Source organism: Mustela erminea, chromosome X (assembly GCF_009829155.1).
Source record: "Mustela erminea isolate mMusErm1 chromosome X, mMusErm1.Pri, whole genome shotgun sequence".
Lineage (NCBI taxonomy): Eukaryota > Metazoa > Chordata > Mammalia > Carnivora > Mustelidae > Mustela > Mustela erminea.
Window position 1 is genome coordinate 98,961,744 of NC_045635.1, and position 14,765 is coordinate 98,976,508.

General features: G+C 46.3%; 1 protein-coding gene across 1 annotated transcript in view; it reads left to right on the top strand.

Annotated features, from left to right (window-relative positions):
- IL13RA1 (interleukin 13 receptor subunit alpha 1) overlaps nucleotides 1–14,765 on the top strand; it is a 53,235-nt gene that overhangs the window by 18,441 nt on the left and 20,029 nt on the right. Inside the window, exons 5-6 of the mRNA XM_032329858.1 lie at nucleotides 7,206–7,393; nucleotides 9,143–9,294. Coding sequence (XP_032185749.1) covers nucleotides 7,206–7,393; nucleotides 9,143–9,294 — 340 coding nt within the window. The remainder of the gene's footprint in view (nucleotides 1–7,205; nucleotides 7,394–9,142; nucleotides 9,295–14,765) is intronic.

Genomic DNA, 14,765 nt, shown 5'->3' on the forward strand with positions numbered 1-14,765 from the left:
GGGGGTGGACTGCACACACGGGTTCCCCGAGCGCAGGCGCTGGGAAGAACGCTGAGGAAGGGGCATGTGATACCAGGCTGCGGAAGCGGGAGAGCTTGCTTCGGCAGTGCGCTCTCCACATGGCCTTGACCCTCCTTCTGCCCTTCCTTCAGACTACCTCTGAGAGAGTGGGGTGCAGAGGGCCATGTGCCGGACTTCCGAAACTAGAGGATAAACATGGCCTTGGCTCCTGGAATGTCCATTTTGCCTGATGACGTGATGAGCCGTATTTTGGGTGTCTCAAAGCACTCTGTGGATCCCAGAGTCTCAGGACCGACTGGCCAGGGCCCTGCAGGCTTCGCACCCACTCTCCTCCCCTGCTTTGCGGGGCCCTCCCTACCAAGTCCGCCTGGGAGGCCCGCCAGCACGGAGACTGTGTGTGGTTCCATCTCCAGGGCTGTTTTTTCCCCCGAGATAAACAATTCTCATTTGAGGTTTTATAATTTCACTTGTCCACTTGTGGTAATTGTTTCTCTTTTCATTAAAGTCCCGCAGTGGCTCCCCAGTGGCTTTGGGATAAGGTCCAAACTCCTCAGCACTACGGACAAAAGCCCTTTCTGACCTGGCTCCTTCCTCCCCGTCCGGCCCCCCAGCCTCCCCCTCCTCCTGCTAGGTTCCTCCACCCTCCGTCATCCTACCGCGCCCAGCGCCTTTCAGTTCCTCAAACAGGCCCTACAGATGCTTCAGTGGAACGGTGGCAGCATGCCACGTCCCCTCGCAGCGCAGGCCTCGTCCTGTCGCCTGCACGCCTCTGCTTTGTCCGCATCTCAGCTCAGACATCACTTCCCTCCCAGAATGCCTGCCTTTATTTCTCAAATCTTGATGCACGCTGGACCATCATGTCCCACGTACCTTGCACGTTCCTGTGTCATAGTACACAGCACGTTGTATCGTCACTTCCTGTTTCCTCAGCGGTAGCCCTCCCCGGGCTGCCATCTCCCTTGAGAGCAGAGGCTGTGTCTTGTTACCCTTGGCGCCTGACACATGGCAGGGGCTCCAGAAGTAACGTTGAAATGCTCTGTAGGATCCAGAGCTTAGAGAACATTAGGGATTAGCATGAGGACTTAGTAGGGGTTAGCAGCTCAGGAGTATTATGGTCCAGGAATAGAAAGAGAGAAGGACCGAGTCAGTTGGACTCCCCTGAAGAATTGCTAGTGAAGGGGCCAGAGAACTAAGCCTTAAAAGGAGTAGCCTGGCTCTGATGAGGTCGGGGAGAGCTGTCAGTACAGGCTCTTACGATGTCTTAGAAGTTGGGAGCATAATGCTGTCAGCTCCTCTTGCTTTCCCTGGATTGTTGTTGGTAAAATCACAGGGAAAAACCTTTAGAGTCTGTGTCTGCACAAGGAGCAGGGGAAGGAAGGAAAAGTAGGGAAACCATCCCTCAGTACATGGCCGCCCGTGCAGGAGTTGGGGTGGTGCTGGAGGTGAGCACTGGCCCTGTCCTTGGAGTTCGTCTGTGCCAAAGACAGGGAGGTGCCTTGAGGCACGCACTAGCACAAAACAAGTCTTAGTGCCAGTTGCGAAACCTGCCTCCTCTGGGTGAGTAAATTATTAAAGAATTGGACCTACCAATTGGAACAAGAATTCTTTTTCCTCTGGGTTGAAATAGCCCTCTTCCTCTGGGCCGATGCAGCCTCTTGCCAAAGCTGAGAGCAGATGGGGCTCGGGCTGGCTGTCAGCCCTCAGATGATGCCTCTATGTGGGTATGACTGGCAGCCGTGGGAGGTGGCTCACGAAGCCATCGCAAACGGTCCAGTGGTTCACTGGTGCCCCAGGGGGTGGGTGTCAGGGACACCACTGTTGTCCTGCGTGTTCCCAGCATCGGTCATCAGCGTGGCCTCTTTCTGTAGCATATACGACCTGTGCTGTCCAATACGGAAGCCATGACTCCCCTGTGATGACTCATATATGAATTCAAATTAATTAAACTTAAGTCAAATGCAGACTTCGATTGCACGGTCTTACTAGTCCCCTTCACGCACGGCTAGTGGCTCCTGCCTTGGACAACACAGGTAGCAAACGGTCTGTAATCCCAGAAAATCTCCTTGGATGGTGCTAGTTACAGATTCTATAGTCTTCTGCCCTCAGCACCCTGCAGCTTCTTCTGTTAACAGATTATTCGTTAAATGGGCATAGTGATATTAGTGCTGTCTCTTAAGGTTGTTGTAAGGGCCGTTACTGGGTGAACAGTGGTTGGAGCTATGCCAGCTGCTAACACATACAGAGTAAGCAATCAGTGCATGAGAGCTATGGTTTGTTGTTTTTTTTTTAATTCATCCCCACTAGCTTGCAGATGCCGCCGGTATGCATTGGTGGCTTCTTCCCCCACTTGGAAGAATTAGCAGCTTGTCCTTACCTCCTCTACCCCTGACTCCCCTAGAGAGATGCTTTACAATCAAAACACAAAAGAAAGGCAGGTGCTTGGCTCATTCATTATCAAGCACTGGGAACTGGTTTAGGTTTAGGTACCAGTTTAAATCATGTCAAACGAACTGCCAGAGACTGTGTCCCACTTAGAAACTGGAGTCACTTTGAAGTCCCAGGGCAATGACTTGTGGTTCTACAGGGCTAGTATGACATCGAAAGGAGCCTGACCTTAATAGCTCCAGACTAGGGGCACCTGGGTGGCTCAGTCGTTAAGCCTCTGCTTTCAGCTCCGGTCACGATCCCAGGGTCCTGGGATGGAGCCCCGAAGCCATCTCTGCTCACCTGGGAGTCTGCTTTTCCCTCTCCCCCTTTGCCTCTCTCCCCAGCTTGTGATCTCTCTCAGCATAAATAAAATCTTAAAAAAAAAAAAAGTAGCTACAGGGCGCCTGGGTGGCTCAGTTGATTAAGCGACTGCCTTCGGCTCAGGTCATGATCCTGGAGTCCTGGGATCAAGTCCTGCATCAGGCTCCCTGCTTGGTAGGCAGTCTGCTTTTCCCTCTGACCCTCCCCCTTCTCATGCTCGCTCTCGCTCTCTCCCGCTCTCTCATTCTCTCTTAAATAAATAAATAAAATCTTTTAAAAAAACAGAGCTACAGGCTAGCTCTGCCAATGAATTTTAGGGAAATTCTTACCACATTAATCATCTTCAGAGATGGGGAAATTGTCTTTAAATCTGGCCATTTCCTCCTTTTGTCTATAGTGTGATTCTGTGGAGGATTTCAGTGTCTGAATCTTCACAGGAAGCACCTGAATGCCTTCTGGCTCAGGTTTGTTACCTCATATTTTGCAAGAAGTGCCCAAAAGTTGTCTTTTCAAAACCCAATATTTCCTCTTTTGTTATTTTGTCCATATTACAATAAAAAAAACTTTTTTTAAATTTCTTATCTGGGGTCCATGAAAGTATATGAAACACCCAAGGTACCAAAGTGAAAAAGGAATCTTACACATTGCACATTAGAGAAGTCCCTTTCACTGGTTGAAAAAAATTAATGTTCTGCTTAGTTATTTTTTTTAAGTTATGTAACAAAAGTGTCATAAATTTCTTCAATTTCTGTTTCTGGGTGTGGGTGGAGAACATTCCAGGCCTGTCTGATCTAAAAACTAGCCATGGCACTAACTTAGTTTCTAAGACTGTATTCATTCATGAACCACAGGGGCCTACAACTTGGCGAAAAACTCGATGTACCATCTCTTAAGGGACAAGAGCATTTTCTGTATTTTTAAAAAGATTTTATTTATTTATTTGAGAGATAGAGCACAAGCAGGGGGAGCAGCAGGCAGAGGGACAGGCAGGCTCCCTGCTCTAATGCAGGGCTCAATCCTAGGACCCTGGGGTCATGACCTGAGCCGAAGGCAGAGGCTTTAACCCACTGAGCTACCCAGGCGCCCCAGGGATTTGTTTTTGAAGACTTTAATTTTGTAGAGAAGTTTTTAGGTTTACAACAAAACAGAGGGGAAGGTACAGAGATTTCGCATATACCCTCTACCCCTGCAGTTCGTGGCCTTCCCCATTATCCGCACTCCGCCCCCAGGGTGGTATATTTGTCACAACTAATGGGCCTGCCTTGATACATCCTAGCCACTCGCAGTCCTTACTTTACCTTCAGGCTCCGTCTTGGTGTCGCCTATCCTGTGGGTTTGGACAAACGTATAATGACACGTGTCCATCCTTATAACCTCATACAGAGTATTTTCATTGCCCTAAAGCTCCTCTGTCCTCTGCCTGGTCACCTTTCCCTCTGCAAGCCCTGCCGCTGCTGATGCTTCCTGATGTCCCAGGGTGCTGCCTCTCCCAGAGGGCGCTGTGGTCGGGCCCTCCGGAGGCAGCCTTTGCTCATTGGCTTCTTTCACTTTGTAATACGCGTTTACATTTCCTCTGTGTCTCTTCCTGGCTTGAGACCGAATAATATCCCTGTGTCTGGGGGCATGTCGCCTACTGAAGGACGTCTTAGTTGCTTCCGATCTTGGCAGTTGCGAATAAAGCCGCTGTGAACAGTTGTGCACCATGTTTCACGTGGACAAAAGTTTTCAACTCCTTTAGGTAAATACCAGGGAGCAGGATCACCAGTCGTATGATAAGAGCATGTTTAGTCTTGTGAGAAACTACCAGACTCTGCCCCAAAGGGGCTGTAGCATTTTGCATTCCCACCAGCAGCAAAGGAGCACTCCTGTCTCTCGCTCCCTGTCCTCCCTGGATTTGGTGGTGGCAGTGCTCTGGACTTTGGCCATTCTAGTAGGTGTACAGTGGCATCTTGTTGTTTTTAATTTGCATTTTCCTGAAGACATATGTGGAACATCTTTTCAGACGCTTCTTTGCCATCTATCTATCTTCTTCGGTGAGGTGCCTGTTTTCTTACTGCTTTAAGGATTCTTCGTGTATTTTGTGTAGCAATCCTTTATCAGACATGTCTTTCGCAAATATTTCCTCTGAGTCTGTGGCCTGCTTTCTTATTCTCTTACTACTGATTTTTGCAGGTGCCGAAGGTTTTAATTTGAACAAAGTCCAGCTCATTATTTCTTTTCTAGATCAGGTCTTCCGTGTATCCAAAAAGCTTGTCGCCACGCTGCAGCTCATCTAGGTCTTTCCCTAAGTCACATCCTAAGAGTTTTATAGTTTTGTACTTTCCATTAAGGTTTGTGACCCATTGTGAGTTTGGCTTCGTGAATGGAGTCAGGACTGTGTCTAGATTCATCGTTTTGCATCTAGACACCTGTCTGTTGTTCCGGCGCCATTTGTTGAAGAGACTGTCCTTGCCCCCTGGGCAGAGATCAGCTGACTCTGTTTATGCGCGTACCCACTGTGCAGAAGAGATTCACTGTCAAAATGCTGGCACCTAGGCCCTGGCAGAACCCGCTGAGTAGGGTTCTCAGGAGAGGGCTTGAGGAGTCTGCATTCTATACAGTGACAGATGACTGGAGGTAACAAGTCAAGGGTTTGCGACTCATCCCTGTTAGTTTAAAGTTTAAAGTTGCCTTCCTTTTCTGTAGAACCTTGGCACACCTCCCATTACAGCTGAGGTAGGGCTTGACTCTGGCTTCTGCTGGCTACTATGAGACAGAAGCCGTTGAGACCCTAGCCAGAAAAGTATCATGAGCCCCTTCTGTCGGCCTGCCGTGCACTGGGTGCCGATGCTCCTTGGGGAGAGGGGTGCGTAGAGGTTTGGGATGGGAAAGCAGATCCCAGCAGTGCTGTGGATAGAAAGCAGTTAAAGCCACGTGGTGGAGTAAGCCGCATAGAAAACCACTGTGTTCTGGAACATTGATCTGGCAGGGGTTAGAGGATAGATAGGTTGATAACGAAGGTCAGCGAGGTCCTTCCAGAGAGGATGTGAAGGCTGAAGTGGTGAGGGCACACACCTGGTAAGGGTTCCGGGAATGTCTTGGGAGAGAATCCAAGAAGCGTTGTGAAGGAAGGAAGTAACAGAATGCAGCCAGAGAATACAGGGAAAGGAAGGGGGAAAGGGTAATTTCAAAGGACGTAATCAAGGAGTCCAGAGAAAATGCGCTCGGACTGATGGGAATGGGGAAGGTCAGAAGATAGGCAGTTTGGCTAGGAAGAGAGGGCATAAGGACATTGACTTTGAGGCCAGAGTGGAACACTCAAATGAAGCCGTTAGAAATCTGGGACTAGCACCAAGGAATCCCCAGTGTGGAAATTCTAGTCGAGGGACAGACATGATAAACTGGGGGAGAATGGATGAGGGAGTAAGCAGCAGCGAGGAATCTGCAGAGGGCGGAGTACCGAATGTAAACCCTTGAAAAGGGAAAAGGAAGAGAAGCCACGAAAGCAAGGCAGGCAGGCAGAAGGGCCAGAGGAGAACCATGGAATTCAGCAGATGAGGCCTTTTCAAGAAGCCTAAAACTTCTCATGCTGGCCTCTTAAGATCTCTTATACAGAAGATGAAAAGGAGTCAGGGCTCCTGGAATTTTCATAGCTATTGAAAGTACCAGTGTTGGGGCACCTGGGTGGCTCAGTTGGTTAAGCGACTGCCTTCAGTTCAGGTCATGATCCTGGAGTCCCGGGATCGACTCCCGCATTGGGCTCCCAGCTCCACGGGGAGTCTGCTTCTCCCTCTGACCTTCTCCTCGCTCATGCTCTCTCTCACTGTCTCTCTCTCTCAAATAAATAAATATAATAAATAAATAATATATATATATATTTAAAAAAATTAATTACCAGTGTTGGGGTACCTGGCTGGCTCAGTTGGTTAAGCGTCTGCCTTTGGCTCAGGTCATGATCTCCAGGTCCTGGGATCGAATCCCACGTTAGAGTAGGGAGCCTGCTTCTCCGTCTGCCTGCTGCTCCCCCTACTTGTGCTCTCTCTGTCTCTTCCTCTGACAAAGCACCTCTGACAAATGAACAAAATCTTGAAAAAAACGAAAAAAGAAAAAAAAGAATGAACAAACAAATGAACAAGTGTTTGGCGTGTGGCTTGGGTGACTCTTGATCTCAGGGTCTTGAGTTCGAGTCCCACGTTGGGTGTAGAGATTACTTTAAAAAAAAAAAAGAAAGAAGAAGAAAGTACCAGTGTTCATCATAAAGGAGCATTCATTTCTTGCTAGAGTATGAAATGGAGCCACGTTATAAAAGAGGGTTTTAAGAAGAGCTATCTTTCTATATTGCAAATGTTGCCTTTCACGGTCCTCTTCAGCTGTTTAAAGGAAAACAAATGTCTGCCTTTGTTTTCTGAACACCTTGTTAAAAATAATCCAGAAGGTTGTCTCATTATATCTTGCAGGCACAGCAGCCTGGGAAAAATTCTTCAGTGTGAAGACATCTATAGGGAAGGTCAACACATTGGTTGTTCCTTTGCTCTGACTAATTTGAAGGATTCCAATTTTGAGCAACACAGTGTCCAAATAGTGGTTAAGGATAATGCAGGAAAAATTAGACCATCCTTCAATATAGTGCCTTTAACTTCTCATGGTAAGTTTTAGAAACCCTGTACAACAGTATGGGTAAAATTGTTATATCTTTTGAACAGTCAGTATAGAGAATAAAAAAGGAATGATTTTGGTTTTAAGATTTTCCCAGAAAAAAGGACTGTATTTATGTATATCTTTATTTGATTTTTTAAGTGGCAGCCTTGGAAATTCTAATATTATTGAGTATATATGCCACATGCTTTGCTCTTGTTTGCTACTGAGTGTGCTGAGACTTCAAACACACAGTCAGTTGTAGAACCAAGACCAGAGCTGGGCTCTTTGACTCTTAAGTTCTGTTCTCTTTTACTGGTGATACTCGAGAGGATGATGCTGCAGAATAAAATGAAATATGATTACTGAATAATCTTTCTCTTAGTTGAAAAAGGGCTTTGACTGGAGAAGGAGCAATCAGAAGTGATATTCAAACTAGCTAATGTGCGGGGTGGCGTAGGCCCCAACTGCTCAGAACAGCCAACGCAGCCGAGTGCTGGCCGTTTAGAAAGAGGCCTCAACTTGAAAACACAATATCTGCTTGAGCTCGTAGAACTTCGTTTTGGAAAAAGCATATAAACTCTCTTTAAGTGTTTCCTCATCTGTAAAACAGGGTCCATAGTCCCTCCTGACCTCAAAGGACTGTCCAAAGTCCCAAATGATGTGAGATATGTAAGTATTTTGTAAATCTCTAAAGCAAACTACTACTGTAAGCATCGTGTTTATTTATTTGCTGTAAGATCCCACCAGGGAGTGCAGATTCTGGTTAAGTATACAGAAAATTCAGGGGCACATAACCATGAATTGACAAAAGTCCCCAAGTCTGGGAGCAGAGCGCTATTCACCACGCCTTCAGACAGTCATGCAGGTGACTTCTAAGTGTGGACCGAAGGCCAGGGGAGTGAGGTTGTGGTAACTCCCATTGTAACTATTTCTAAGTGTACAGTTCAGTAATGTGAAGTCTATTCACATTGTTGTGTGGCAGATCTCTAGAACGTTCTCATCTTTTAAAACTGAAACTCAATGCCCCCTAAATACTAATTTCCCCTCCCCCAGCCCTTGCTTGGTAAGCAGCTTTCTCTTTTCTGCTTCTATGATTCTGACCACTTTAGATACCTCATGGGTGGAATCCTGCAGTGTTTTCCCCTTTGTGATGGGCTTGTTTCACGTAGTATAATGTCCTCAAGGTTTGTCCATGTTGCAGTACGTGACAGAGACTAGACTAATGTTATAATTGTCGTCTTGGATTGATGCAAGTGAGTGGCAGCTGGGGAAACCCCTGGGGCCCCTCATGATGCATTATGTAGATACACATCTGGCCCCAAGTGCTTCTTTTCTTTATTCTCTGTGTCACAGCTGGATGTCCTAATTATACCCCAGCCGTGTTCTAACCGGATGGTTGCAGGTCAGAGTTCACGTCATCTGCCAGACACCCCAAAGATGTTCTTTGGATCCACTTTATGAGACAATTTAAAATAAGCTTATTTATGGTGACATGAACCTCATCAAAAATATTCTGGGCACGGGGCGCCTGAGTGGCTCTGTCATTAAGCATCTGCCTACGGCTCAGGTCATGATTCCAGGATCTTGGGATCAAGCCCCACATCAGGCTTCAGGCTCTCTGCTTGTGGGAAGCCTGCTTCTCCCTCTCCCATTCCCCCTGCTTGTGTTACATCTCTCGCTCTCTGTCAAATAAATAAAATCTTAAAAAAAAAATATTCTGGGCACTAATTTGTGTTCTTCCATTTCTGTCTTTCAGTGAAACCTGATCCCCCACATATTAAACGTCTGTTCTTCCAAAATGGTAACTTGTATGTGCAGTGGAAGAATCCACAGAATTTTAACAGCAGATGCTTATCTTATCAAGTAGAAGTCAATAACAGCCAAACTGAGACGAATGATATTTTCTACGTAAGTTTTTCCTATCTAGTTGATTTTATTGGGGGCATTTTTCTTTCACTTGAATTTCTTCCAGGGTAGTAAATGGAGACATCGTGAAAGGTAGCTCTTAGATATGTCACCCGATGATGACGATGGTGATGATGAAATTTCTCATCTGGAATAGGGCACGGTGGAAGGTCTGAGGGTCTGTGGTAAGAGCATTGGCTGTAAGATTCAAGCCGTTCATCAGTTCATTTGCTAAACAGCTTTTCGTTACATATCTGCTACATGCCAGGCACTATTTTGTGTTCACATGACCCTGATGAAAAGGTCTGTTTTTCCCGTGAAGCTTACCTACTAGGAAATAAGTGTGTAAATGAGCAAGCTAATTTCAGGGTATGAATGCTATGAAGAAAGTCAGATGGGTCATGTAGTAGCATGATGGGAGGGCCTGAGGGAACACGATCATCCGAAGTGACGACGTTTGAGATAAGACCAGAGCGACAAGCAGGGGCTAGCCATGTGTGCGAACGAGCTTGGCACACGTGAGAAACAGAAAGACTGGCATGGCCAAAATCGAGTAGGGAAAGACGTGTAAGCAGGAGGCTGGGGTCCAATCCGGTAGATTCTTCAAGGCTCTAGTGTGGCCGTTCCCTGGTCTTGGAGTTTGTGGCAACTAGAGTTGTCAAATTTGGGTAGTCCGCCATTGCTGGATTCTGTAAATTTGCGCCGCTGGGAATCGAGTACAAAACGTACTGATTAGAGGTCCCCGTGGGCACCTGGGATAGGATACGTATCAGGGTACGGTGGGACCTTGCGGCATCAGTCTCATCGTTCCACTTTGCAGTAGCGGTCACACCCTCGGGCCCCCAATGCTTCTGTCTGAACAACTAGCCAAGTGGGGTTTTGTTGATTCAACCCGAAAAGTTTGCCCAGATTTCAATACCATGGTCCCCGAGGAGTGAGGTTTCCATTAAGTGGCGCCTCAAGACCACAGGGGCTATGCTGGTCATGGGCATGCCAGCGGCCCTGGGCCCCGGCTAAACTGGAGTTGTAGAAGTTCAAGACCAAGGGTTTTATATTGGCTTTGAAAGGAGCCCCGCATCTCACACATGGACAGATTCCTCGGTCCAGTTGTTTCATCTCACCGTGGGAGTTTCAAAATACTTACTAAAATAAGCCAGTGTTGACAGGCTGTAACCCCAGAGGGAGTGCCCAGGTCCACAGCTGACCAGAGCTTTTCTGGGCATTTGGAGATGAATCTGCTGAAATAGAATAATCGTTACCCATACCAGGAGCCAGAGTCCCCATATGGTACTGCAAAGGGAGAAAGCAGAGGGCTTCCGAGTGGGAAGAAGGTGAGGCTGGGGTTTACAGCAAAGTCAGCTGTCAGAGTGACTGCTCTGGCCTTTACTGCTCTCTTCTGTCCGAAATCCTCAGACACAGGCTGCTTGTATTACTCATCTGGCACTGAATTATGTCCTGCTGGTTCCCCGGATCACATGGGGAGGCCTTGTCTCCTGGCTAAAAATAGAGCTCCTGGAGGGATGAGTTCGGCGGTGGTAACTTTGTGCAGCTCCTGCTTATCGTGGCTCATGTGCGGGAGTGAGGACTGCGGGGTGGGCATTTTCATAAGCACCTTGTCTCAGCCGCCTCCCGCAGTGCTCACCGTAACCCTGAGGACCTAGGGCCTGTGATTTTATCCCCGTTTCACAGGAGAGAAGTATGCAATCCCAGAGGTTTACTCCTAAGTTAAGTGGTCGAGTCAAGATTTCACCAAGTCTGACTCCAAAGCTTGTGTCCCTGACACTGGGGGTCACGTGACCTCAGTTCACCCTCTTAACTGTGTCAGCTGTCACTTATGAAGTGTTCATGATGGACTACACAGATACTCTGCTCGGTACTTCTTGTACAATAGCATGTAACAGTCCATGAAATGGTTCTCCTCTGACCTATATTTTATTGAGAAACTAAGGCTCAGAGAGGTAAAGTAACTTGCTATGGGCCACACAGCTGATAAGTTGGTCTTTCTGTATTCAAAGGTTGGTCTTGTATTAAACTTGGAGAACACCACGTGCATAGTCCTCACTTAAGAAATTCTTGTTGAGAGGTGTCTAGGTGGCTCAGTCGTTAAGCGTCTGCCTTCAGCTCAGGTTATGATCTGGGGTCCTGAGATCGAGCCCCGCATGGGTCTCCCTGCTCAGCGGGAAGCCTGCTTCTCCCTCTCCCACTCCCCCTGCTTATGTTCCCTCTCTCGCTCTCTTTCTCTTCTCTCTCTCTCTTTCTGTCCAATAAACAAATAAATAAAATCCTTAAAAAAAAAAAGGAAATTCTTGTTGAATTACCTTTTTTTTTTTTAAACAAACTAATGCACTGAAGAGAAGGTACGTACTATGGCATTTATCCTCCTAAATCAGAACCGTAGTCTATTTGGAGTGAACTCTGTTGACACATTTGGATTGAATGTTCTTTGTCCTAGCAGATGTTCACCAGCTGCTTCCTCTCCTAAAATGTCATCAGCTTTTTGTGTGCTCGCTGATTTTGAGACCTTTCCCCCCCACTTTTTGCAAGATTTTTGAGGAATCATTTTGCCTGATGTTGTAGTTAAGAGGGGGAAGTAGGCCGGGACAGGAAGTGGTGCCATCACATGGGGTTTGGGGTCAGAGGTGGCTAATGACAATCACAAAGCAAGGAACAACCTATCTTTGACCACGCCCCTTCTGCCCAGATTATCCACTTGGTCCTCTGTGCTCCTGTTTTCCTTTTCTCACAGAGTTATCTGAGCAGCTGCTAAACTATGCGAGGGAACTTACATTTGAACAAGAGCTCAGACCTTCCATTTTACACAGTGATTTGCCAATTTTAGAACGTATGTGCATCTGGGAGATGGCCCAGGGGAGGGGACATGAAACTGCAACCAGGTCCCTCAAGTGGTGGCTGGCCCTTGGGATTCCCCAGCAGGTCTCTGATTCCCAAGTGGCTTTTCCTGTGCCCCATACAAAGTGTTGATAGGATGCTCGTCATCATTTAGTTTGCCTTTCCGCTCTTCACAGATGACGCTAGGAACCACTTAGTAACATGCAAGGTCAAAAGTCATAGCCGTGTGCTCTGGTCTTCGTCCCGTGTTTGAACGACTCTTTGACAGAAGTTGACCATTGGTTCCAGCTTTTTTGACGTACGATTGACAAGTAAAAACCATATATATTTGGGCTGTACAGTGTGATTATTTTCTAGGTGTACAACGTGATGACTCAATGTACATTCCCCTTGTGAGGTGATGATCACAGTCATGTTAACTAACTCATCCGGCACGTCACAAAGTTACAGTTACCCCTTTTTAAATGGTGAGAACACTGAAGATCTACTTACTTAGCGGATTTCAAGTATACAATGCGGTATTATTAACTAAAATCACCACACTGTACATTCGATCCCCAGAACTTAGAAGTAGAAGTTTGTACCCTTTGCCCAACATCTCCCCATTTCCCACAGTCGCCCAGCCCCTGACAGCCACCATTCTTCTCTCTGCCTCTGTGAGCTCGTTTTAGATCCCACATTTAAGTGAGGTTATACAGTGTGTTTCCCTGACTTACTTCACTTAACTACAGTGCTTTTGAGTTGCATCCATGTTGTCACAAATGGCAGGATCTCCTTCTTCGCCACAGTTGGATTAGATATTCCATTCTGTGTGTGTGTGTGTGTGTGTGTGTCTGTGTGTATCACATTTTCTTTATTATTCATCTTTCAGTGCACACTTGGGTTACTTCCATATTTTGGCTATTGTAAATAACTGACGAATGCTGAAGCAGGCATAGGGGTGTATGTATCTTGTATCTTCTCCTCTTCTTCTTCCTTTTATAGTTTCTTGTTGTTGTTAGAGCACGTGAGCTGGGGCAGGGGGCAGAGAGAGAGAGAGAATCCCAAGCAGCCTCCACACGCAGCACAGAGCCTGACCCAGGGCTCGATCTAACAACCCTGAGATCATGACCTGAGCTGAACTCAAGAGTTGGACGCTTAACCAACTGAGCCATCCAGGAGCCCCAGGGATGCGTGTAACTTTTCGAATTAGTGTTTTCATTTTCTCCCCCCTACCCCCCCCTATTTATTTATTTATTTTAGAGAGAAAGCACGTGTGTAAGGGGAGAGTCAGAGGGAGAGAATCTCAAGGAGACTCCCCACTGATGCGGGGCTCTATCCCATGACTGTTGAGATCATGACCTTGAAGCTGAAACCAAGAATCAGAGGCTTCACTGACTGAGCTGCCCAGGTGCCCCCATTTTCTTCAGATAGAGACCCAGTAGTAGAATTACTGAGTCATATGGTATTTTTTAAATTGAAGTATAATTGAGATACGGTATACAACATACTTTTTCAACAATTCCTTACATTTCTCAGTGCTCACCCTAGGCGCCACCATCTGTCACCGTACAATGTTATCACAGTATTACTGACTCTATTCCCTATGCTGGTATTTCTATTTTTAACCTTTTGAGGAAGCTCCGTACTATTTTCCATAGTGGCTGCACCTGTTCACATTCCCACCAACAGGCATATGAGGGTTTCCTTCCCTCCACACCTTTGCCAGCATTCGTTGTCTCCTACCTTTTCGATGGTGATGGCCATTCTTATAGGTATGAGGTGATACCTCATTGTGGTTTTGATTTGCATTTCTCTGATGATTAGTGATGTTGAACATCTTTTCGTATAATCTGTTGGCCAGAAGTAGACTATTTATATTAAGCAACAGATTTTCATGTGTTGATTTTTTTTTGCTCCAGTTTTAAAATAATTGCATTTTAGGAACGGATCTTTCTCTTTCCATCAGACAGCAAATGACTTAAATTGTGTGAAGGAGAATTTTGCTCTATATTGTCTTTTCTCTAACCCAATTGTGTTTGATATATTATACTCTAAACAAGGGAGACTGTTTTTTTTTTTACTTTTTTTTTTAAGGTTTTATTTGTTAGAGAGCATGTGTGAGAGAGACAGGAACAGGGGCAGAGGGAGAGGGAGAAGCAGGCTCCCCACTGAGCAGGGAGCCTTATGCTGGGGCCCTAGGATTGTGACCTGAGCCACTCAGGCACCACTGTGGTTTTTTTTTTTTAACTTTTAATTGATGTATAGTGTCCAATAGAAAAATCACATGAGTTGTTATGTAGAGCTCAATGATTTTTCATAAGTGATTTTTGCAAATGTCATTTCTCTTATGTAATCAGCACATTAGAAGCCCCATTATGACCCCTTTTGGTCACTACCCTCCCAAAGGACAATTATTACCTGGACTTCTAATCCCATAGATTAATTTTGTTGCCTCTTTGTAAACTTCATATAAATGAATTGTACAGAATTTACTTTTTAAAAAGATTGTATTTGCTTTAGAGAGACCACGCGCACACAAGTGCAGGGGAGGGACAGACTTCCTGCTGAGCAGGGAGCCTGATTTGGGGCCTTGATCCCACGATCCCAGGACCCTGAGATCATGACCTGAGCAAAAGGCAGCT